Source organism: Lontra canadensis, unplaced genomic scaffold, assembly GCF_010015895.1.
Source record: "Lontra canadensis isolate GAN:19392208 unplaced genomic scaffold, GSC_riverotter_1.0 scaffold42, whole genome shotgun sequence".
Taxonomy (NCBI): domain Eukaryota; kingdom Metazoa; phylum Chordata; class Mammalia; order Carnivora; family Mustelidae; genus Lontra; species Lontra canadensis.
The window spans coordinates 16,443,220-16,467,315 of NW_022631036.1; the positions used below are offsets into that span (position 1 = coordinate 16,443,220).

A 24,096-nucleotide genomic window follows, 5' to 3' on the forward strand; every position below is an offset into this window, starting at 1 on the left:
CGGCCGGTAGGGCGCGGCGGGCGCTCTCGCGCAGAAGGTTCTCCGGCTCCCGTGGGCGCGGCCCGCAGAGGGGGAAACCGGGGAAGGGGCGGGCACGACGCGTGGCCTCACATGGGCCAATGAGCGCCGGCCGGGCGGGGCTCGCAGCCGGCTGCCTGGGGGCGCGCGGGGTTGGGCGTGCCCACGGGTGACGCGCCGGGCCGGATCGGCCAATAGGTGCACCGTGGCGGGCTGGCGGGCGGGCCTCTCGGCCGGGGACTGGAGGACGCTCACCGGAGGCTGGCGGGCCAGACTGACGCTCGGCCTCAACGAGGGAGGCGTGCGGAGGGCATGGCGCTGGCGCGGGCCTGGAAACAAATGTCCTGGTTCTACTACCAGTATCTGCTGGTCACGGCGCTCTACATGCTGGAGCCCTGGGAGCGGACTGTGTTCAGTATCCTGCCCAGGCCGCGCGCGCGGGGGCTGGGGTGGGCGAGCGGGCGCCCGGGCCGCATCTTCCTGGGCCCAGGCGCCAGGGGGTGCGGGGTGGAGGCTGGGGGGCGGAGGGCGGAGAGGCGGACCTGCGGGGAGAGCGCGCGCGCGTGCGCGCGCGGACTCGCCCCTTCTCTGCGGGCGCGCGGGGCGGAGGTCTTGGGCGGGGGGCGGCGCTCCCGCGGTTGGGGAGGGTCGGGGGCTAGAACTCTTGAGTTTCGAGGGTGGGTGGCTTGAGCGGAGGTGGAAGCGGCTTTACTATTGGAGGAAATCCCCCAGGGCGATGTCTATCGAGGATTGTCCTCGCCTGCACTTCGGCCGCGCCTGCCTTTGGTTTAGTCCCCTGGTCTTTGGGAGGCAGGGACCGTGTAAATGGAGCAAATCGTTCCGGGCTGGGACGCTTTTGACCTTTAACTGTCCCCGAGTTAGCTGACTTTGGTCCTAATGAGAATGCTAACCAGTGTTTACCAGACTCTTAATCATGTGAACTTGTGTTTATGCCACCCCAGTATAGTTTCTGAAAACAGTTTATTGTACCTTTTTGGTTTTCGGGATGGGAAGTTTAAAGAGTGTGTTTTATTCATTAAGTTGCTATTTTCACAGTCCATAGTAGTCGAGCCAAGAAAGGAATTTGTGGTTAATTGTAGATAGTGTTTGAAACTGTTTTCGTAGATAGCTGATAGATACTTGTTAATGATATTGAAGGTTCACTATGAGCCCAGCAATTGTGCTAAGCTCTTTGCCTGTATCTTAACTCATCTAACTTTATAACAACCTCACTTAATACGCAAGATTGTGAAAAGAAAAAAAAAAAGGCTTTCTGAAGTCTGCGATATTTGTATCATTTGTCGGTGTTGACATCCCTTGATACTGTTCTTGCAGAATACATATTAATAATGAGCTATAACTTTCTTCTTCCTTTTTTTTTTAAATTGGGGGGCCGATATGGAACATTTCACATAACATGTCTACTTCATACAGGGTCCCCCATTTTCTTTAAATTGAAGTATAGTTAACACAGTGTTACTTTAGTTTTAGGTATACAACAGTGATTGGACAACGCTGCATGTTACACGGCTTCTTTTTCAGTGCGGTTTCGTTCGGAGTAGCTTCAGAACAGCTTTGTAAATGCATTATTGTATTTAGGTGGAGTGACTGAGATGATTTCATTCCAAGCATTAGTAAGTCTGTTTATTCGTATTGAACTAGCATAAGATTGTACTCAAAGATGTCTTTTGTTTCAACACTTGGAGGAATCTTAAGCTGCTTACAAGGAAATTTATCATCTTACTTGTTTCCAGAGCTTTCCAGAACTTAAGAACCATAATTCGTACTTTGGATTTAAAGTCTCAGTGTAAAGTATGTTCTGATTTCCTGCACCATTTATTTGTTGTTGCAGTTCTATAGGTTAGAGCTCATGAAGTTATCTTTCTAAAATGTATACTAAAATATAGAAGCACATGCTTCTCGACTCATTTGAAATCATCTTTTTTTTTTAAGGGGGGGCAGAGGGAGAGAGAATCTTTTTTTTTTTTTTTTTAAGATTTTATTTATTTATTAGAGAACACAAAGGGAGAGTGAGAGGGAGAAACAGACTCCCCATTGGTCGGAGATGCTGATGTAGGACTTGATCCCAGTACTCTAAGATCATGACCTGAGCTGAAGAGCAGACACTTTAGCCGATTGAGCCACACAGGTGCCTGAGAGAGAAAATTTTAAGCAGGCTACATGCCCAGCTCGGATCCTAAGTAGGGGCTCAGTCTGAGGAACCTGAGATCATGACCTGAGCTGAAGTAAGGAGTTGGATGCTTAACTGACTGAGCCACCCAGATGTGCCATCTTTTTTCCTTTGTATTTATTTATTTATTTTTAAAGATTTTTATTTGTCAGAGCCTGAGCAAACACAAGCAAGAGGAATGACAGGCTTAGGGAGAAGCTGGCTTCCTGCTGAGCAAGGAGCCTGATGTGGGACTCCATGGCTGGACCCTGGGATCATGATCTGAGCTGAAGGCAGATGCTTGACAAATTGAGCCACTCAGGTGTCCCTTTTTTTTTTTCTTAAAAAAAAAAAAAAATTGTGCATTCATTTACTTAAGTAATCTCTACACCCAGTGTGGGGTTCAAACTCACAACCAGGTGATCAAGGGCCACATGCTTTCCCAACTGAGCCAGCCAGGTGTCCCTCAGTTAAAATCATCTTGAAAGTGAATTTAAACAATGTTGCACTAAATTGACACTTTAAAAAAAATGATTTTATTTATTTATTTGACAGATCACAAGTAGGCAGAGCAGCAGGAAGCAAGCTCCCCGCTGAGCAGAGAGCCTGATGTGGGGCTCGATCCCAGGACCCTGGGATCATGACCTGAGTTGAAAGCAGAGGCTTTAACCCACTGAGCCACCCAGGTGCCCCTAAATTGACACTTTTTAAGTCAAAAGTTGAATGTAGAGCCCACTGCTAGAGTTTATTAAATCTTTTACACTGTAAAGCTTTTGTCTGCATGTGGATACATGCTACAGTGTCAGTGGTATTAAGGTTTTTCTGTATTACATAGTAATAGTAACAGTGTCCTATAAATAACCTGGATGATGGCTTTTTGGGGGATGGAGGAGTAAATTATGAACTGAAATGTAATGCGTCTGTAGATTTTTCCTTTTGAAGCTTTTTTTTTTTTAATAAAGATTTTTATTTATTTGACAGAGAGAGATCACAAGTAGGCAGAGAGGCAGGCAGAGAAAGAGGAAGGGAAGCAGGCTCCCTGCAGAGCAGAGAGTCTGACGTGGGGCTTGATCCCAGGACTCTGGGACCATGACCTGAGCAGAAGGCAGAGGCTTAACCCACTGAGCCAGCCAGGTGGCCCTGTTTTGAAGCTTTTGACTTCTCATTGGTTTATGTGACCAAGTGATTTCAGTTTTTAAGAAACTAGTAAGAACTGCAACCAGCTAGCATTGGGTCCTGTAGAAGTCTGTGGTTTTAAGCCAAGGATTTGAAAACAACAACAAACCAAAACAAAACTTATTTGAAAGCTCACATTATTGAATTAATCCAAGGTAGAAATATAATGCTTTTGACATAAGCCAATCTTAAATTACTGTCAGCTGTTTTGTTATTCTAACTCAACTTCTAGAGTTAAAGTCAGGCATTTAATTAGTGTATAGTTTGGAACATTGATTTGAGATGAGTTTGCATTCTAGGGTGGAGGAAGGGGCTGAATGAGAAAGTGGACTTCCCCCCAGTCAGGAGCTTTAATCACTGTGGATTAGTTTGAGTTTCATAAATTCATTAGCAGTTAGTAAGCTTCACATAGAACAATTTTGTGGCTAGCTAAATGGTTTTGGAAAGAGACATACTTTCTTAAAAATTCCATTGAAAACGGTTGTCACTGCCAGCAACCTAAGATTTCATGTCTGAGAAATGGCCTCTGAGTTGGAAGGTCCTAAGAGAGGGGGCACCTGGGGGGCTCAGTCGTTAAGCATCTGCCTTTGGTTCAGGTCATGATCCCGGGGTCCTGGGATCAAGCCCCGGGGTTCTGGGATTGAGCCCTGCATTGGGTTCCCTGCTCAGTGGAAAGCCTGCTTCTCCTTCTCCCACTCTTCTGCTTGTGTTCCCTCTCTTGTTCCTCCCTCTTGTGTCTCTCTGTCAAATAAATAAATAAATAAATAAATAAATAAAATCTTGAAAAAAAAATCAAAGGTACTAAGAAAAAGACTCTCGAAAAAGGTAATTGCGTTAGTTTACATGTTGCTGCTATAATTCCTTTAATAAATTGAAGTTGTCCCTGTTTTCAGGAACACTGACTGATACCTCGCTATTAACTACTTCTGCACATTTTCTAGGGGCATCTGAACATCTGAATTTGCTTCTCTGTCTCCCAAATCTAATAGCTAGAAGTTAATTAACAGTTGTTATAGATTGAAAGGCCAATCCCAGTTGAATTTGAGGGTTTTTGAAATTAAGGGAATTGTGAGTCACCAAAAATAATTTTCAGTATGTTTCTAAGGAAATGCATCTGTGTCAGGTCAGGCACACCATAAATGGTTCTTGAAACAGTAAGATTTAAAAATCCGTTTTGTAAATCCTTCCATGCTAGGGCCTATATCCTAAATTTCTCTCTTATCATCTGCTTTCTGTTACTACATTTGAAATGATAAATTAGCTTTTGCTTTGTCAGCCAGTATTTGAACTTTTACCATGAGCAGACATGGTTTCTACTGTGCAGGAAAAGGGGATATGACACCTGATTAAAACAGAAGCTAACAATAAAGTGAATCCAGTAAGTGCAGGGTAGTATTAGAATGATTACTACAGGAGACCTGTGCAGACTGAAGTCCATTGAGCTCTTATTCCAGAGTAGAAGGTTTAACATGTTTCTAAGGCCCCCTTTCCCTACTGGCAGCCATCAACGGGAAAGGAGAAGACCAGGTTTTGTAACAGAGACAGGTTTTGTAACTAGTGAGACACTCCCTGTAGTGCCTCACTGAATCACATTGTAACCATGCTGTTGAGGAGAGGTGTGGAAAATTTAAAAATACCTTGATAAAATTATTTGAAGCCTAAATAAAAGTTTAGACTTAAAAAAAATTTATTCTGTCGTCACTGAGCTATATTTGCAGTCTTTCTATGGCTTCTTATGTTTCCATGACATTTTATACTTTTATTTTAAGCAAAATGTGGGCAGTTTTTTGGTTTGTGTTAGGAATTAGATTCCCCCAAAAGATAGTCTGTGTTTCTTTGTTTCTTCAAGGAAATAAAAAAATTTATTATTATTTTTTTGAGAGCATGTGCATGCACACACACACACACACACACACACCATTTGGGGACCGGGTAGGGGCAGAGGCTGAGAGAGAGGGAGAATCTCAAGCTCATACTGGAACCCCACATAGGGTTTGATCCCAGGACCCCGGGATCATGACCTAAGCTGAAGTCAGACGATTAAGCAACTGAGGTACCCAGGTGCCCCAGGAAAAAAAAATTTTTTTTAAACCTCAGTGCTGGACACACAGATAGTGCTTGAGGAACATTTGTTTGTATATTGATCTGTCATTTTGAAGGAATTGCAGAAGTATTTGGGAATGGTAGAAGAGACCTGATTTTAAACCACTTTTAGGGTAGCTTTGGAATTTGGCTGTTTCTGATGAACAGAAATCAGTTCTTAGAATTCAGATTTTTAAAAGGAAGAAAATGCTATAGATTGAAAGAACTTCTTTGATTTATTTTAACAGAGATTAACAAAATTTGCATTGTTATGTCTATTCATTTGTACAATATATCTGTTTGCTGAATTCTGCATTTCACAAGTATTAGGTACTTCCTAATCACCAGATACTATTCTAGATAGCGGGGGTATGACTGAACAAAACAGATAACGTTATTTATTCTAGTGTCACTAGATAAGTAGGTAAAAAGAATATAGACTATTACTAGATTGTTATAGCTGTTACAGAGAAAAATAAACCAGAAGAGGATAGGAAGTAAGGAAGAGTGAGTGTTTTTCAATTTTAGCTAGAGTGGTCAGGAAGGGCATTTGGAAAGATTTCAGCAGGGAGAGAATTCCAGGGGAGTGAGCATTCTAGGCCGAAGGGACAGTAAATATGAATGTCCCAAAGCATGTCTGCCCAGCATGTCTGTCCTGTTTCACAGATAGCCCTCTGGCCAGTGTGGCGGGGGCAGAGTGAAGGAGGGTGTCAGGAGAGGAGGTCAGATCCTGTAGGATCTGGATGTAGGACATTGGATTCAGAGTTCAGGAGGTAGAGGAGGTACTCATACCTTTTGAGTAGAGTCACTCAAATCCAGTAAGAATTTTCTCGTTGGTATTTTAATATTTAATAAACTGGGAAAATAAGCCACAAAAACATAGATTGCTCCATGAGACTTGAAGCTCTTTTCATTTTGAATGGAAAAAAAAATAACATTCTGGAACAGGTTATTTTTATTTTTTCATTTTTAACATACTGAGTTCTATGTATAACAGGTTTTCAAGAAGATGGCCTTAAAGGATTTCAAGGATGGATGGATTTGAAATCCAAAGATGGATTTCAAGGAAATTAGAGCCAGACTTTAGGGGAAATTGGGATTTATACACATTCTCAGCTGGATCCACCCTTGGGTCGTTGCAGTAGAGTGAGCTGGGCAGAAAGTGCCTTGGAACACAGGGCAGGGAGAACACAAGGCCCGGGAGTGCTCAGAGAACTTGCAGGGAGGTATTTGAGTGATTTGTTTTTTTGTTCCCCTAAATGGGAAGAAGGTGTGGGCTGGGGTGCAGAGGTGTGCTGGGACCATGAGTACACCAGGCTGACTGGTTGGAACAGGGATTCTTTAAGGCAGAAAAGGTGTGAAATGAAGTTGAAAAAGCACGTTAGGGCCATTTATTAATTCACCAGGTACTTCTCTTTGCTTACCTGGTACCAGATGCTGACTTAGGTCATCTGAGTTACATTGAGATACACTGAGCAGATGAGAAAAAGATCCTTGTCCTTGTGGAACTTTTCTAATTGAATTGTATAATATGCTAGGTGGTAAGCATTATGGAAAACAGAAAAGTAGGTCAGTGCACATTTCTTACCCCACTGACCTACTTTCTGGTTTCCATAATGCTGTTTTTAAAGAGGCTATCGGGAGAGGCTTCATTGAGAAGGGATATTTGAATAAAACAAAGGAAGTGATGGGGATAGCAGGGTAGAAATCTGAGGGAAGAGCATAGCTGGAGGAGGGAACAGTCAGTGCAAAGTGCCAGAGTCCAGAGCCTGGCTCTGTGTGAAGGCCACCATTGAGGCAGATGGGGCTGGAGTTGGGTGAGAGCAGTAGATGATGAGGCCAGAGTCAATGCAGATCCTGGAGGATTTTTTTTTTTTTAAGATTTTATTTATTTGAGGGAGGGAAGGGGAGGGAGGGCAAGAGTGAGAGAGTGCATGAGCACTTGGGGGGTGAGGGGCAGAGGGAGAGGGAAGAAGACTCTTCCGCTGAGCTGGGAGTCTGATTTGGGGCTCTGTGCCAGGACCCTGAGATCATGACCTGAGCTGAAGGCATTCGCGTAACTGGCTGAGCCACCCAGGCACCCCTTGGCTTTTAATCGTAGTTGAAAAGGGTGCCCTTTAAAGGTTTTGAGAGAGGAGCGATCTATTCTGATTGTAAGTTTGAAAACATGTACTTTGGCTGTAGGGTTTGGGATAGATTAAGGGTGGTGAGAGGAAGCAAGGGTAGAAGTAAAGGTAGGTATTTTGGATTGAGGTAGGCTTTGCATGATAGTGAAAAAAAAGAGCATTACAAAATTCATGGTGTATGCTATTTCAGTAGCAGCTAAGTTAATCTATTTTCTTAGATTTTTGCCATATCCTCAAGTGCTTATAGCTAGGATTGAGAGTTTTTCTTTGCATCTCAGTATACTAAAATATTTGAGAGTTTAGAGAATATGAATTCTTAAATTGTAAATAAAAGTAGATTATACATCCTCATGGTTCAAAACTCAAAAGGCACCAAAAAGGTAGACGTTAAAAGTCTTCTTTCCACCCCAGCCACGCCAGACAATCAGTGTCACCAGTTTCTTGTGTATCTCGCCTGAAATACCTATGAACACCTGGAAAATGCTCTTCATCCATGTTTAATAGTGCCTGGTTTGGCGAAGTCAGATTTCTTATAAGCTAGTAGAGAGGTGATTGAGGAATATATTTGGCCATGCCACTTCTGGAGGTGTTAATAATTGAGTATCTCTTTCTGCGTATTTCCTACATAAAATATTTTTGTTAATAAACACAAGAAACAAGATAAAATTGACTAAGAAAAACCATATATTTTGGCCAGGGACCTTTAGATTACTTTCTCTGTCTTTGGCAGAGCTTCCTCTGAGCTGTTCAGTAGAAGGAATTATCATAAAACCCCCAATTCACCAGAGTCTTCTACTAGAACTTTCTTCTTAATCAGTGCCTCTTGAAGACGACGTTTCTATGTACAGAATTCTTGGCACTTTAAATAGAGTTCCAATAAAAATCAGCATGCGGTTTCATGGAAAATTCTTAACATCAGAGAAAGTTACTTCTAGAAAAATATTGTTAGCAAATCAGTTTAACGCCTTTTGGTAAGATTTATCAAGGTATTTTCAAACAAAATGTGATTTCAGAATAACAGAGAAAGAACCTGAACATTGCCTTCAAACTTAAGGAAAAAAAAGAATTTCTTCTCAGTAATCTTCAGTGTATTCTGTTTCATGCCACTTCCTTTTGAACTTCCTTTTGTAGAAATGAATGCAGTCTCTGTAACAAGGAAGGGCTGAAGGGTGGGGGGAAGCAGAGGGAAGAGTAAGTGTAATTGGGAAATCAATAATTTGCAAGCCTCTACCCCAGAGGCATTCAGACTTTTTGTTTGTGTAGCCCCTACAAGCACAAAAACCATGTTGCACTGGATATCATCTTGTTCATTTACGTTAACGTCAGAAATATTTCATAGTAAATTTAGACAGAAAGGATTTCATTCCTGGCTTTTCTTGTGCATTTATTGTATATTTTTGTTAAAACCTTAAACCTCTTTTTTTTCTTGTACAATTCATAGAAAAGGTTCATCACATAATCTAATTGGCAAAAAGCCAACCCTCATCATGAAGCCAAAGAGGCAAAATCAACCTTAATTTCTCTCAGAAAAAGCTCGGTGCCATTTTTCTGCTCAAAAATTGTTACCTAAACACTTTAACTCCTGTCTCCTCCTCTTTTTTTGTTTTAAATTTATGACTTGATTTGACAGTCCGTGGTTGGTTCTCATCTGTATTGACTATAAGTTTTTCTGAGTGGTGAGAGGTGCATAGAAAAACACTGTATTAAGCTTGTTGGTGAATCTTCATCCTCATTATGTTTGTAGGACAACCACACGTGGGTACACTGTGGGACATCTCGCCCTCCCTTGACTCAGACAGCTTTGTGAAGCCTGATGTAGGTGTGCACATCTGGAGTTCCCATTTCTTCATGGCAAATTCCCAGATTTTTTTTTTTTTGAGTGCCCGAAGGGCACGCTTCTCGAAGCCCACTGTCCGTGGGTGTGCTTATAACTGTTGACAGTGTGTTCTCTGGTCACAACCTCACGGATGGCTGAGAGGCCCTTCTTCTCGCCCTCCTTATTTTGTAGGAGTCACTCTGTCAGGCCCAGGCTGGAAAGGTGTCTCACTTCTGAATTCAGATTATCAGATGGATAGGTGAGGCTTGTAGCTGTGCCAGGAGTTTGTTGCCTGCATGCAATAAAGTACAACTCAAGTTATTATTCCTTTGTTTGCTGTCCCGGAAGTTATTTTATACCCCGGGGAAATGCATGATTGTAAGAGTCAGGAAGTAAAGTGGGAGGAGAAATGAAGTTGTAAGGGGTATGGGAAGGGGAACTAGCAGGTCACCATAATCGTCAGTTATAATCGTCCTAATCGTCAGTTTTAGGAGAGAGTACAGTGGCCACTGAAGATCTGTAAACCCTTCCCCCTTATCCCATCCGAACTTTCTGGAAAGTTGTCTTTGTCTGTCTGAGGCTTCTGGGATTTAGTTCAAAGCCAGCTTGCTCTAGCCTGTTTTACCCTGCCTCCATGTTTGGTTGGCTAAGGGAAAATGTTAGAATATCCCTTTTCTATACTCCTCAGGGTATTCTAATTTCTTCTTCAGTAGCTTTCAGGAAGGCTGGAAGGTGAATAAAACTATAACACAAGAACTGAGTGGTCTGTACCGGCATGGGCAGGGCAAGTCGCAGGAGGCTGGCCGTGAGGACAGAACATATGGAGATATTCTGCAGTGTTTCAGCATGTGGTACCAGTGAGTTGTCAGCAGAGGTGACTGTGGTTCATATATATGTATATATATTTGTCTTTTAAGTAAGCTCGAGACCCAGTGGGCTTGAACTTGCAACTCAGATCAAGTCACATGCTCTATAGACTGAGCCAGCCAGGAGTCCCTTCCACTATGTCCCATTCTTAAAGACTTTGTGACCCACCTCGTCCCCTTGGCTTTGGGTGTTGTAACATTCGTGGTACATAGGAACAAAAACAGATACTTTGCTTCAAAAAAAAAAAAAAAAAAAAAAAAAAAGAAACCAAACCAAACTCCCACGTTCAGATTCAATAATTAAAACTATATGTTCCAGAAGATCTACTTAATAGAGCATATATTCTTTTCATAAATTGGAATGCTTAAAAAATAATAGTTGTGAAATGATAGAAAGATATTATTTATGATCAGTAGCTATGAAGCGTAGAATTACTACTAAAACAAGACTTCTGGCCATCATGTGTTCCTGAAAAATCCCCAAATAATAGGGTTTATGGGAAAAGAGCACTAGGGCAGACTCCTCAAAATCAAGGCAACTTAGTCATCAAGCACTAACTGAAATAATAATTGGCATCTTGGGGGATAACTTGGATAGCCCAGACAGGCTGGCTGGAGGGTGCCTCAGGGGACAGGATTGACTGGAAAGGCTTCTGGAGTGCTGATGGGGTAGTCTGCCACTGAGGAGGTCAGGAGGTCTTGTGGTCTGCCCTCGCTGAGAGCTGTCCTGGACTGGAGGTGTGCCTTTCTGGAGAGGGAGCCGGGAGGCAGATGCTGACTTTTAATTTTCTTTCTTTCTTTCTTTCTTTCTTTCTTTCTTTTTTTTTTTTTTTAAGATTTTATTTATTTATTTGACAGACAGAGGTCACAAGTAGGCAGAGAGGCAGGTGGCGGTGGGGAAGCAGGCTCCCCACTGAGCAAAGAGCCCAACTCGGGGCTCAAATCCAAGACCCTGAGATCAAGACCTGAGCCGAAGGCAGAGACTTAACACAGTGAGCCACCCAAGATAGATCTCAAAGAATTCCTGCCTGTGCAGCAACTGAACTAAAGGATGTTTCCTGAAGAAGATTCTAATTCTTCTCCCCACTAATCTGGCTCCCCTAATTTATGAAAAGTCCCATGGGAAACAGTGCAGCTTCTGTGCTCTACTGGTCAGTGTGAGCTAACCGGTGTTCCAAAATGTATGAACAGCCGAACAGATTATATTTCAGAACACCCTGGGATTTTTTTTTTCCCCCTTGACCTTGGGACTTCAAATCTGCATGAAATTAACAGACGCTTTATTTATAAAGGTACACAGTAATATGTAGCCTTAATGTCTCCGGGCTCAGAGCTGCAAACCATTTCCAGGACTGGTTCAGAATTGAACATGATCGTGACTGGTTTCAGCAGCATGCTTTTGTTTGTTTGTTTAGTTTTTAAAGAGTTTGTGATCAAATTTTAGTTTCTAAAATGAGTTTCTATACTTTGGTATAATCAACGCACGACAGAAAGGTCAGGGAATGTATTTTACTTGCTAAACACTAACTTCTAATGCTCGTGTGATGTCCTTTAATATGATCCACAGATATCAAATTGGCTAACATACACAGACTGTAACAGTATCAGTATCTTCCACTTGCTTTCATTTTAAGACAATTAGAAAAGTGTCAAGAGATAATTGATATTTTGATAACAATATAGTTTCTTAACACTTCTCTTGGTGATGATTTCCAGTTTTTTTTTTTTTTTTTTTTTTAAAGATTGTATTTATTTATTTGACAGAGAGAAAGATCACAAATAGGAAGAGAGGCAGGTAGAGAGAGAAGGGGAAGCAGGCTCTCTGGAGCCTGATGCGGGGCTCGATCCCAGGACCCTGGGATCATGACCTGAGCCGAAGGCAGAGGCTTAACCCACTGAGCCACCCAGGCGCCCCTCCAGTTTTTTTTTTAATAAATTTTTAATTTTGATTCGAGTATAGTTAACATCCAGAGTTAGTTTCAGGTATATGATATAGTGATTCAGTAATTCTGTACATTACTCAGTGTTCATCATGATAAATATACTTTTTTTTTTTTTTTTTTAAGATTTTGTTTATTTATTGAGAGAGAGTGAGAGTAGCGGGTTGGGGAGAGGGAGAGAGAATCCCAGGCAGATTCTGCTGTGAGTGTGGAGCCCGACTCGGGGCTTGATCTCATGACCCTGAGACCATGACCCAAGCTGAAACCAAACTGGCCAACTGATTGAGCCACCCAGGTGCCCTGATAAATGTACTCTTTAATCCCCTCATCTGTTTCACCCATCTCCCCAACACACCTCCCCTCTGGTAACCATCAGTTTGCTCTCTGTAGTTAAGAGTTTGTTTCTTGGTTTGTCTCTCTCCCCTTTTTTGTTTCTCTCCTTTGCTCATTTGGTTTCTTAAATTCCACATATGAGTGAAATCATATAGTATTTCTTTATCTGATTGGCTTATTTCACTTATCGTTATGCTCTCTAGGTCTGTCTGTGTTGCAAGTGTTAAGATTTCATTCTTTTTTTAATGGCTGAATAATATTCCAGTGTGTGTGTGTGTGTGTGTGTGTGTGTGTGTGTGTGTGTATACATACATACATACACACACACACACACATACCCACATTGTCTTTATCTCTTCATCTGTTGATGGACACTTGGGCTTCTTCCATAATTTGGCCATTATAAATAATGCTGCAGTAAGTATAGGGGTGCATGTATCCCTTTGAATTAGCGTTTTTGTATTTTTTGGGTAAATTCCCAGTAGTGCCATTACTGTATCATAGGGTAGTTCCATTTTTAACTTTTTGAGGAATCTCCGTACTGTCTTCCACAGTGGCTCTACCAGTTTGCATTCCCACCAATACTGCACAAGGATTCCTGTTATCTCCATATCCTTGCCAACACTTGCTGTTTCTGATTTTAGCCATTCTGACAGGTGTGAGGTGATCTCATTGTAATCTTGATTTGCATTTCCCTGTGATGAGTGATGCTGAGCATCTGCTTATGTGTCTGTTGCCAGCTGTGTGTCTTCTTTGGAGAAATGTCTGTTCATGTCTTCTGCCCATTTTAAAATTGGGTTGTTTTTGGGGTGTTGAATGGTATAAGATGATCCCCAGTTTTTTGAGGTCAAGGGAGAAAAAACCCATAGTAATCAGGAATATTTCCTTTTTAGAGCTTTATTCAGTAGTTGACAATTGTTTTCACTTAGGGTTTTTATTGTTTTTCACAAAACAGCCTATAATAATATATTTTATAAAATGATTTTTCTTTTTTTATTAAGATGGTTCCTTAAAATAAATTAGATTTGTCAGAACTTTGGAGTATTTCTAAGGATAAAAGTAGCATTCAGAATTGACTTTATAAAAGCAAGTCGACTAAAGGAAGACTGGATTGTTTTACGTGACATTTTAGCTTAGTTTTTTGAGTGAACAGTGCAATCAGAGACTTAAAGCTTCGAAATTACTTAGATTAGTGAAGAGGTGTAAGTCACACCTGCTGGAACAAAGGTCTTTGGCTTTTTCCCAATGAGAAACTACTTTGGTTTCTCTAAAATCCTGTGAAGAGGTTACTAAGGTAGGCGGTGATAGTGCATTACTGGTTGGGACAGAAAGTGTTAGTTACTGTCATCTTGCTTCTGATGTATTGTACTTAATCTTTAAAGCATTTCCTCTCTTTGTTATCAGGATTTTTTTTTTTTTTTTTTTTTTTTAAAGTTGCTGGGAAAAGGGTTGGGGATGGCCCTTGTATGGGCAAAAGAAATCATTATTTTTTCCTATCAGAGTCTGGAAACTTACCAGCTCATGATTAGTTGGGGATCCCTGTTAAAGAAACAGTAAACAAAATACAGATATATAGTTTCACATTTGCTTTTAAATTCATTTGCTTTTAGGGGCGCCTGGGTGGCTCAGTGGGTTAAAGCCCCTGCATTCGGCTCAGTTCATGATCCCAGGGTCCTGGGATCGAGCTCTGCCTGGGGCTCTCTGCTCAGCAGGGAACCTGCTCCCCCCCACCTCTGCCTGCCTTTCTGCCTACTTGTGATCTCTGTCAAATAAATAAATAAAATCTTATAAAAAAAACCCCTCAAATTCATTTGCTTTTAAATCCATGGAATCTGTAAAATATTTATGTTATATCCAGGTTCAAAGTAACATCTGATTGTTCATTCAGTCCTTGAACAAACATTTATCTTCAGTGCCTGCACGTATCCTGGCACACTGTCTGCTTGGTTCTTGAATGATTTATGAGGTACCTGCTTGATCTAGCCGCGTCCTGCTGCTGGAAGCAAAGGAGCAGCCGAGCCAAGGCGTGCTCACTCCTAAGCACTTAGAGTTCAGTGGTAGAGACTGTTATAAGCACACACACACAAATTTTTTTTTTTCATCTTTGAGGTTTTGTTTTGTTTTTGTTATACTCTTGATTTCACTAACTTTATTCTATACTTCTCAAATCATGTAGCCCCCTCTAGAATGCCGTCCTGGTTAACTTGTGCACAGCTGCTGATGTATGTATTATTTGCAGACAACCGTAAGAGTTCGGTAGATAGATTACGCTATCGTTTTGTGTATTACCTTCCAGCACATGTGTGTTATGAAACATTGATTGTTTACATTTTCTCTGTGTGAGAAACAGAAGATTACATTAAGGGTGATTGCGAGGTGGTGCCTAAGTTCCCTCTCAATGTGGGTGGGATCTGAAAATATTAATGCAGGAAGTAGCCTCATCTTATGGAGAAGAAACTTGGTTCCAGGGGGGTCATGATGTCCCAGAATTGTACTGTAAATTAATAACAAATCAGTCATAGGGTGACCTTGGGCGATTCCCAAACATTGTCTAAGTCATGATGTTAAATGAGCACTAGAACAATAGTTTTAATAAGGATTATATTGTCTTTTTTGCCAAATGGATTTGATTCATAATTCTCACATTGGCCCTGAAAGGGAGGTGATGTGTGTCCTTATTTTATAGACAAGGAGACTGGTGATCAGAGAGTTTTTGACAAAGTCAGGGACTGGCAGAGTCACAGCTCAAAATTAGGTTTCCTCCAGGGCCGGGGTGTTTCCAGTACCCATTTCTTGCATTTCACAGTGTGTGAAGGATACTTTAAACTGTGAGAGGTGTGTTAAAGAATGCAGTGGTTTGAGAAATCCATTCAAGTACCAGATAAAATTATAGGTAGTCTATGCTCTAAATGGTATATGTTTAGCTCTGTTTGTGAGAACACTTCTCAGTATGAACTTTGCAAACATTACAATGAAACCGGTGCCTATGAGCGTCAATAAAACTACCATTTTAAGTGGTGTCAGCATAATATTAAGGAATATTCAACTGAGTTACATGGGAACTATTTAAACTACATGGCTTAAATTGCATTTGTAGAAAGCTACTTATAAAAGGTGCCTTCTTTTTGCATTTTTGGGAAAGATGATTATTGATGCTGGTAGAAGTTCCTCATGGTCCCATTATCTACTCACTCCATGTGAGTGTCATTGTATTGGTTAAGTTGGTTTTAAATATTATGTTTCAGAGCTTTAAGATAATTTTTGGGAATAATTTTGACATTTAGTTGTACAGAAAATGTACAGTTAGAGGCCTACTTAATTATTGTGATTCTGGAAATAATTAGAAATGGGATCAGAATATATAGAAACCTTTTTTTTAGAGAGACATGGGATAAAGTTTAATTTAATATAAGTGGCTATGGACCAAGGGTTAGGTTAAATTTTGTTATTAAATACTTTTTTTGAGCAGCTTATAAATTGGGATTTTTTGCATCTAGGTTCAAGTGACTCTCAGTAGTTTTCTGTTTATCTGGCCAGAATCAAGAATTACTTATTCTGTTTTTGAGAGCTGAGGCTTTCTGTTTATTTCCTAGTAACAAATTAGACCCAATGATGTCTAGTTCAAATTTTTAAAAGGGGGAAAATCCTTCACATGAAACAGTTTTTAGTCTAATACTGTATGTAGTTTCATTGTCCTTTACAGTTCTTTTTTTTTTTTTTAATTTTATTTCTTTATTTGACAGACAGAGATCACAAGTAGATAGAGGCAGACAGAGAGAGAGAGAGGGAAGCAGGCTCTCCGAGGAGCAGGGAGCCCGATGTGGGGCTCGATCCCAGGACTCTGGGATCATGACCTGAGCCGAAGGCAGAGGCTTTAACCCACTGAGCCACCCAGGTGCCCCTGTCCTTTACAGTTCTTACTAAAAAAAAAAAGTTACTGACTATTCAGGCGTACAGAACTTCCATAAAGATAATATAGTGAGTGTGCATATGCTACCAACTGGTGAAAAAAAGCATTACTCATACATCTGAAGCTCCATTTATGCCCCTTCTCAGTCACTTCTCCTTTCTTCCTCTCCCCATTTCACCTCACCAAGTAACCATCCTGAATTTAGCATATATAATTATCATTTATTTCCTACTGCTTTTATTGCACATATACATGCTTCACAGCATAAGGCTATATAAAGATATGAACTCCAGTACCTTGTGATTTTTTTTTTAATAAAGATTTTATTTATTTATCTGAGAGAGAGAGCACAAGCAGGGGAAGGGGCAGTGGGAGAGGGAGAAGCAGACTCCCTGCTGAGTGAGGAGACTGATTCAGGGCTCCATCCCAGGACCCCAAGATCATGACCTGAGTGGAAGGCAGACACTTAACTGACTGAGCCTCCCAGGTGCCCCTCTAGTACCTTAGGTTTTAATCAGGCAGATGACCTTTTCAATTTTGGTAAATTCTTGTTTTACTTGCAAAACATAACTTGATATGCATATAGGAGGGATTTAAAATTTTGGGGGTTCCTGGGTAGCTCAGTTGGTTAAGTGGCTGCCTTTGGCTCAGGTCCTGATCCCAGGGTGTTGGGATCAAGCCCCATAATGGGCTCTGCTCAGTGGGGAGCCTGCTTCTCCCGCTCTCTCTGCCTGCCACTCTGTTTGTGCTCTCTGTGTCAAATAAATAAATAAAATCTTAAAAAAATAAAAAATAAAATTTTGACACTTCAGTTTTCACAAAATTGTAAGTTTCAGATTCTTGTCTTACAGTAAAGTAACCTGTTAAGGTAATTTATACATGTTTCCTAACTGATATATTCTCCATACTAAATTAAAGAATTAGAGTGCCAGAAAGAGTATATAAGACCATCATTCAAATGGCTGTTTTTACTAATCACTTCCTAGTTGAGTTGAATTTGAGTCATTGGTCTGAAGATCTTACCATTTCATTTACTTGGTGTGTACATTTTACTTATTTATTTAGTAGCGGGGGGAGGGGCAAAGGGAGAGGGAGAGAGAGAATCTCTGGCAGACTCCCCACTGAGTACAGAGTCAGACTCCTGCAATTTCTGTGGTCACTATGAAGGTTTTCATCCTGGTAATATGTGTGAAATGTGTAGAAATTGCCACAGTGAATCTAGAAGCAAATAATATTTCTTGAGAAACTTCATTATTCGTCAAATATTTATTAAGCATGTGTTATGTTAGATGTTGGAGATACAAAAAAGAAAGACATTGTTCCTATGCTCAAGAAGTTCATAATCTGGATGAGATAAATACATAAAAAAGTGGGTAATATCAAGTAATAAGGGCCAAGTTATGTGAATGAAGAGCTTTATGAGCAGTAGGGCCAAGAGGTTAGGGTGTAAGAATGGGAAAAATAGGAAAGCTAGGAAAGGCCTCGTTTGAGAGAGGATAACTAACCGAGCTCTGAGAATGATTGGGTTTTATTCGAAGGAATAGGATTTTTCACATACAGGAAGGTATTAAGCATAGTGGTTGAGAACAGATTTTTGGTTTGATGGATTTGGTTGGGAATTTGCTTTATTACTAACTCTGATTTCAAGATTTGGGATTACTTAAACTTGAACGGTTAAGGCAGTGCTGGGCACACACTGGACGCTCACAAAATGAAAGCTGTGTATACCGCTCTTATTCTTACTCATAATTATTAAACCATAAGCCAAAGCAGAGCAGTATGAAAATATAAAGCACTGTTTTCTGAGACATCCTATGGCTGTGAGTAGGCTGTGTCTGTCAGGGGAATTACTTGAGTGTTGAAAGTTACAAGGGGAAACAAGTGTAGTAGGTGATGCATTTGGTCTCCACCTCGATGCCCTCCACTAACCGATGTATTTCTCCGCCATCCCTTCTAGCTGCCCCCTTCCTCAGAGACCTGGCCTTGGCCAAGGCAGCTGTCTTACCCAGGTGCAGGTTTCTCACTCAGTTCTGCAGCCAGTGATTGACAGATGAAAGGTCGCCTCAGAGCAAAACCAGCATGTGGTATAATTCATGCTCCAGAGCATCCTGTGGGAGCTGAGCCCCTGAACCGACTTACCTTTTTCTCCCCGCTTAGTTCTGCTCTGCTTACTCCCCTTCTGCTAAAACTCTTGTACAAGAATTCCTGTCCTGATCTCTTAGTTTCTGTCGACTTCTGTGGACTCTAACCTGAGGTACTTCGGACTAGATTGGGAAAGTCCTTGGATGTTTGGCTTAGAATTCCAAGTGCTGTCCTATTGCATTGGGAAACCTAATATATTTTATTTTATTTTTTTAAAGATTTATTTATTTGACGGAGAGAGAGAGAGATCACAAGTAGGCAGAGAGGCAGGCAGAGAGAGAGGGGAAAGCAGGCTCCCTGCTGAGCAGAGAGCCCGATGCAGGGCTGGATCCCAGGACCCTGAGATACGACCTGAGCTGAAGGCAGAGGCTTAACCCACTGAGCCACCCAGATGCCATGTATTTTAAAAGGATCACTTTAGTAAAGAGTGGCGTGGAGTGGAAAGTGAGTAGAGGCCTAAGATAGGAGCTTTGACATAATTAAGGAGTGATAAATACCTCACTCATTTATCATTGATTAGGGTAGGGGAATAGGAGATAGAAAAGTTGTTTGTAGGGACTGGGAAGAACTGAGAAGTTTTAGATAATTTGAATCTACGGAGGAGGAATCAGAGAAGTTTCTAGATTGAGTGACTAGGCAAATAGTTCATCAGTAGTTCTATCAACTATTTCAAAGAGTTGAAAAAATAAGACTCCTAGGAAGAGGTAGTTTTGGAAAGAGTTAATGAGTTCAGTTTTGACTCTGTTGAATTTAAAGTACCTCAGGAATGTCATAGGTGAAAGTGTTCAGGAAGTTGTAGGAAATACTTGTCTGCAGTACAGAAGGTGGGTTCAGGTCAACAACATTAGGGACAAATAGGAGTTTGTGGGACCTGAGACAAAACATTGGGGATTCCATTTTGTCATTTAGAATGGTTTCAGCTACAAGCATAAGATTTAAAACTGATTTAAGAGTAAAGGGGGTTTATTGGCTTCAGTATCTGAAAACTCAGTGGTGGGTAGGTTTCAGGTGTTCAGGTGAAGTGTCTGGCTCCATTTTCTATGATTACTTTTGTTCTACCACCTCCATGTGTCAGGTTTTTTTTTTTTTTTTTTTTTTTTTTTAAGATTTTATTTATTTGTCAGAGAGCAGCAGCACAGAGAGCTCCAGGCAGAGCAGGCAGAGGGAGAAGCAGGCTCCTCGCTGAGCAGGGAGCCCAGTGTGGGACTCGATCCCAGGACCCTGGGAACGTGACCTGAGCCATAGGCAGATGCTTAACCGATGGAGCCACCCAGGCGTCCCAAAATTTTGTTGTTTTTCAAGGGAGGCAAAGTGACTCTGGTGATTCCAGGATTCCATCAGCAAACTGCATATTCAGAAGGCGAGAGAAAATCTGTGTTCCTTAATTCCTGGTAGAAGTACTAACCTTGGAGCTGGTTGATCAGTTTTGAGGAGGTGGGCATTGTTACAAAGAGAAGGGTTTTCTGATTGGTTACAAATCAGCAGGCTGGAGATGGGAGAGCTTAGGCCCATCTAAAGAGCATGACTGTCATACTAGGTGTGTGTGGGGGGTGGAGTGGATGTTTGGGCAAAAGCACAGAATTCACTCTGATTATTTTACGTATGAGGAACAGATAGGGAAAAGAGCCAGTGACACAGGAAAATGGTGAGAGAGATGGGAGGAGAGTCCTAGAGAGGAAGGACTAAAGCTGTCAATTCAGATAGCCATTGGATTTGATGGGTGGCCACTGGTGACCCGAGAACAGTGTCTCTAGCCTGTAGGGGTAGAACTTATCTCTAGCCTGTAGGGGTAGATGGTTGTGTGATGGGCAATGATGTGAAAGCAGAATGGGGTGTGTGTGTGTGTGTTTAAAGAAATTAAGGAGTAAATAGAAGGTGGTAGTTTTAGAAAAAACCAGATTAAGGGAGGCTAAAAAGTTAATTTAGAAAATGATTATGGGAGACTTTCATCCGTGTTTGGGGGTTGAAGTCAGGTGGCTTCAGTTTGTGCTCTGGCTCTAGAGATAACCCCTTGTAGGGCCCTGGACAAGTCACTCTGTTTTGTCAGGCTCTGATGAGTAATTGTCACGACAAACATTTCACAGGAAAGCTATTAGGGTCAAGCGAGATAGTATGTAAAAGAGGTTTGTCAACTGAACTGTTATACAAATAATAGTTGGTAGTAAGCACGTTGTTTATTTAAACTCTATCTTTGGGTGAAGGAGTGTCATGCAGTGTGGAACTACAAGTATGTAGAGTTGAAAGGTCTGAAAGGAGCAGGGACGGGGGAGAGAGAGAGAGGATGTGAAGGAATGGATCAATAGAATGTGGTCCCAGTCCAGAGCAGTTATTCCCTTGAACATGGCTACATGCCAGTAAAGCAGAAAGCCCTTAGAGTTTACATGATTTTTGTTAGCAGTATTTTGTGTGGCCCAAGAAGAGGACTCCTTGCTGATTTGCACATATGCCATTTCCGTTCCTCTGGAACCGGGAGAAAGGAACACAATACAGATGTTTGTTGTTGGGTGCCTGGGTGGCTCAGTTGTTAAGCGTCTGCCTTCAGCTCAAGTCATGACCCCAGGGTCCTGGGGTCGATCCCTGCGTGGGCTCCCTGCTCAGCAGGAAGCCTGCTTCTCCCTCTCCCACTCCCCCTGCTACATCCCCTCTCTCTGTCAAATAAATGAAAAAATCTTTTTTTTTTTTTTTTTAAAGATTTTTTATTTATTTATTTGACAGAGAGAGATCACAAGCAGGCAGAGAGGCAGGCAGAGAGAGAGAGAGGAGGAAGCAGGCTCCCCGCTGAGCAGAGAGCCCGATGTGGGGCTTGATCCCAGGACCCCGGGATCATGACCTGAGCCGAAGGCAGAGGCTTAACCCACTGAACCACCCAGGCGCCCTGAAAAAATCTTTTTTAAAAAATGTTTATTGTTTAGGCGGTCAGGATGACTTTTATTTGATGTTGCAAAGTTTGTGTTAATAATAATAAATGTTTAATACTAGAGGCGCTGTGAATTTATGTGTCATTAGGTACATGATTGATCTTGGCTTAGACTCTAAAAGCCAGTGCGTTTAGCCAAATAGTCTAAATAATTTAAAAATTCTTGGATCATAATTCTTTTTTTTTTCATATATTATTGTTGAAGTTGGTAGACCTTTTGAAATCATTAAATATAATTTTATTCTTACATATTTCTGTTTCTTAGGTTGAACAGTGTCACTTTCTGTGCTTCGTTTTAAGCTCTCTGTGTTTCAAAGTGTAACAGGGAGAGTAACAAACAGGTACCTGTCCTGGAAGGTGATAGTGAAGGTGAAGTGAGCTACAGAACTTAGAATGGTGCCAGGCATAGTTAATGTTAGTGGCCGTAATGATTAGTTCTTGACATATATTAGAAAGCATTAAGCGAACCGATACTCCGGCATAAAACAGTTGGAGAGATCGGCGCATTTGCTTTGGAGTCAATGGAGAAAAGATAAGTTGTTTCCTTAACTACAATTCAGATTCCATGCTGGTTTCCATCGTGGGGATGGCCCTGTACACAGGCTACGTCTTCATGCCTCAGCACATCATGGCGATACTGCACTACTTTGAACTTGTACAGTGACCAAGACGTGACCCAAATTGAGTGACTCTTTGGGGAAGGACCATCCTCTGAAGTTGGAATGAAACCTCATCAGATGTCATAAGAAACTCTACTAGATGTCAACACAACCAACCCTATGAATATAAAGACTAAAATTCATGAGTAGAACAGGAAAATGATCCTGACTCATGTGTTGTGTTCTTTATTTTTAATTTTAAAAGAGGCTCTTGTATAGTAGTTTTTGTCTATTTTAACATTGTAGTCATTTGTACTTTGATATCAGTATTTTCTTAACCTTTGTGACTGTTTCAATATTACCCTGTGAAAGCTTTTCTTAATGTAACTTTGAGTACATTTTAATTGCCTTCTATTTCTAAAACCCAAAGTCATTAGCTGGGCTGTACTGTCCTCGCTCTCGTATGGCACATACATCTGCCTGAATATATTTCTACTCTGGACCAAAGTTTTGTAAGAAACAATACAAGATCCAGGGCAGGGGGATGGGGAGGGAGGATATTTTATCGAGAACTATTTGCAAAAGACTTACCTGTAAGTTTGAACTCAGGAGTATGGTTTTAGCTATCTAGACTCTACTCTTAACAGCTTTTGCTTTAAAACTACTCAAGTATTTCTTACAATGAAAATGAAAGATCTTGCTAAAGTTAAAATAAGGAACATTTCACCTTTTAAATATTCAATTCTTATGTGGACTCGTTTCCAGAAAACTTTGGTGATGATTCTTAGTGACAAAAGGTGGTTAAATAGCATTATTATGTAATGCTTATATACCATAGAATTTTTAGGAGAAAGTAAATCAGTTGCTTCTGAGGGTTATTGTAAACAATGTACTTCCTTAAATTTAGTTTCCTGATTGTAATGGGTGCTGCAGATGCATTTGCACATTGCAATAAGATGAGATGAATTGTTAAAAACTATAGCAAAAAGAAGTGTAAACTTGGTTAAAATCCTTTCACTCTTTGTATTTTTTTTAAAGATTTTTATTCCTTAAATGTAAAATGACTACCTGATTTTTTGATGTAAACTCATTAAATTCAAAGAAAAATCAGCTGATGTAGCAGTGTATTTTTTTTTTTTTTGACTGTTAAATATTGGTCTAGTATTTAAATTTCTGAGTTGATTGCTGTGGACAGGTAAGCAGCAAGTATATCTTAACATTCTCTCAACATAAAAGTGTTGCTTGTTAAAAAAAAAACTAGACCTGGGGGCGCCTGTGTGGCTCAGTGGGTTAAGCCTCTGCCTTCAGCTCAGGTTGTGATCCCAGGGTCCTGGGATGGAGCCCCGCATCAGGCTCTCTGCTCAGCAGGGAGCCTCCTCCCTCTCTCTCTGCCTGCTTCTCTGCTTACTTGTGATCTCTGTCTGTCAAATAGATAAAATCTTAAAAAAAAAACCAAACTAGACTTGTTTTAACATGCCTCCCATAATAAGTTTTACTATTTCAAAAAATGTAAGTATTTTTGGCTCTAGTTTTTAAGGACTAGCCTTTTGAAGTGTTTTCTAGCCTAGAGGTATGGAGTAATATATAAAAGTTGGGTATTTTCAGAGTCAATTTATATCATTACTGTTAAATACGGATGGTGGGGATAATTTGTAATATTTCAGTATTCAAGCAAGTTAATGAATATGAGGAATTAACTTTGAATTTGTTCTATTAATGATCAAATTTGGCTTCGGCCACCGCCCCCCTCCCTCCCATAGAGAACCACTGGTAAGTGGCTGTCTAATATCTGAATTTCTGGTGAGTTAAAGGCAGGAAAAGTTGAGACTCACTAGTTTAAATAGGTATAGAAGACTTATCCTAGACCTCTACACGGAAATCTTTAATTCACCCTCACTCTTCTCTGAAATCCATTAAATTACTGTTCCATAGCTGGTGATTGAAACAGTGGTGATGGAAACACTGGCCTATGAGATATGAGATAGACGGAAGAGAAGTTTA

General features: G+C 40.9%; 1 protein-coding gene across 1 annotated transcript; it reads left to right on the plus strand.

Moving 5' to 3' along the window:
- Window positions 1-257: 257 nt before the first annotated feature.
- Window positions 258-23,205, plus strand: SPTSSA (serine palmitoyltransferase small subunit A). Its single transcript, XM_032871299.1, has 2 exons — window positions 258-433; window positions 22,057-23,205. The coding sequence occupies exons 1-2, from the start codon at window positions 331-333 to the stop codon at window positions 22,158-22,160; spliced, it is 207 nt and encodes a 68-aa protein (XP_032727190.1). The 5' UTR covers window positions 258-330; the 3' UTR covers window positions 22,161-23,205.
- Window positions 23,206-24,096: the final 891 nt, after the last annotated feature.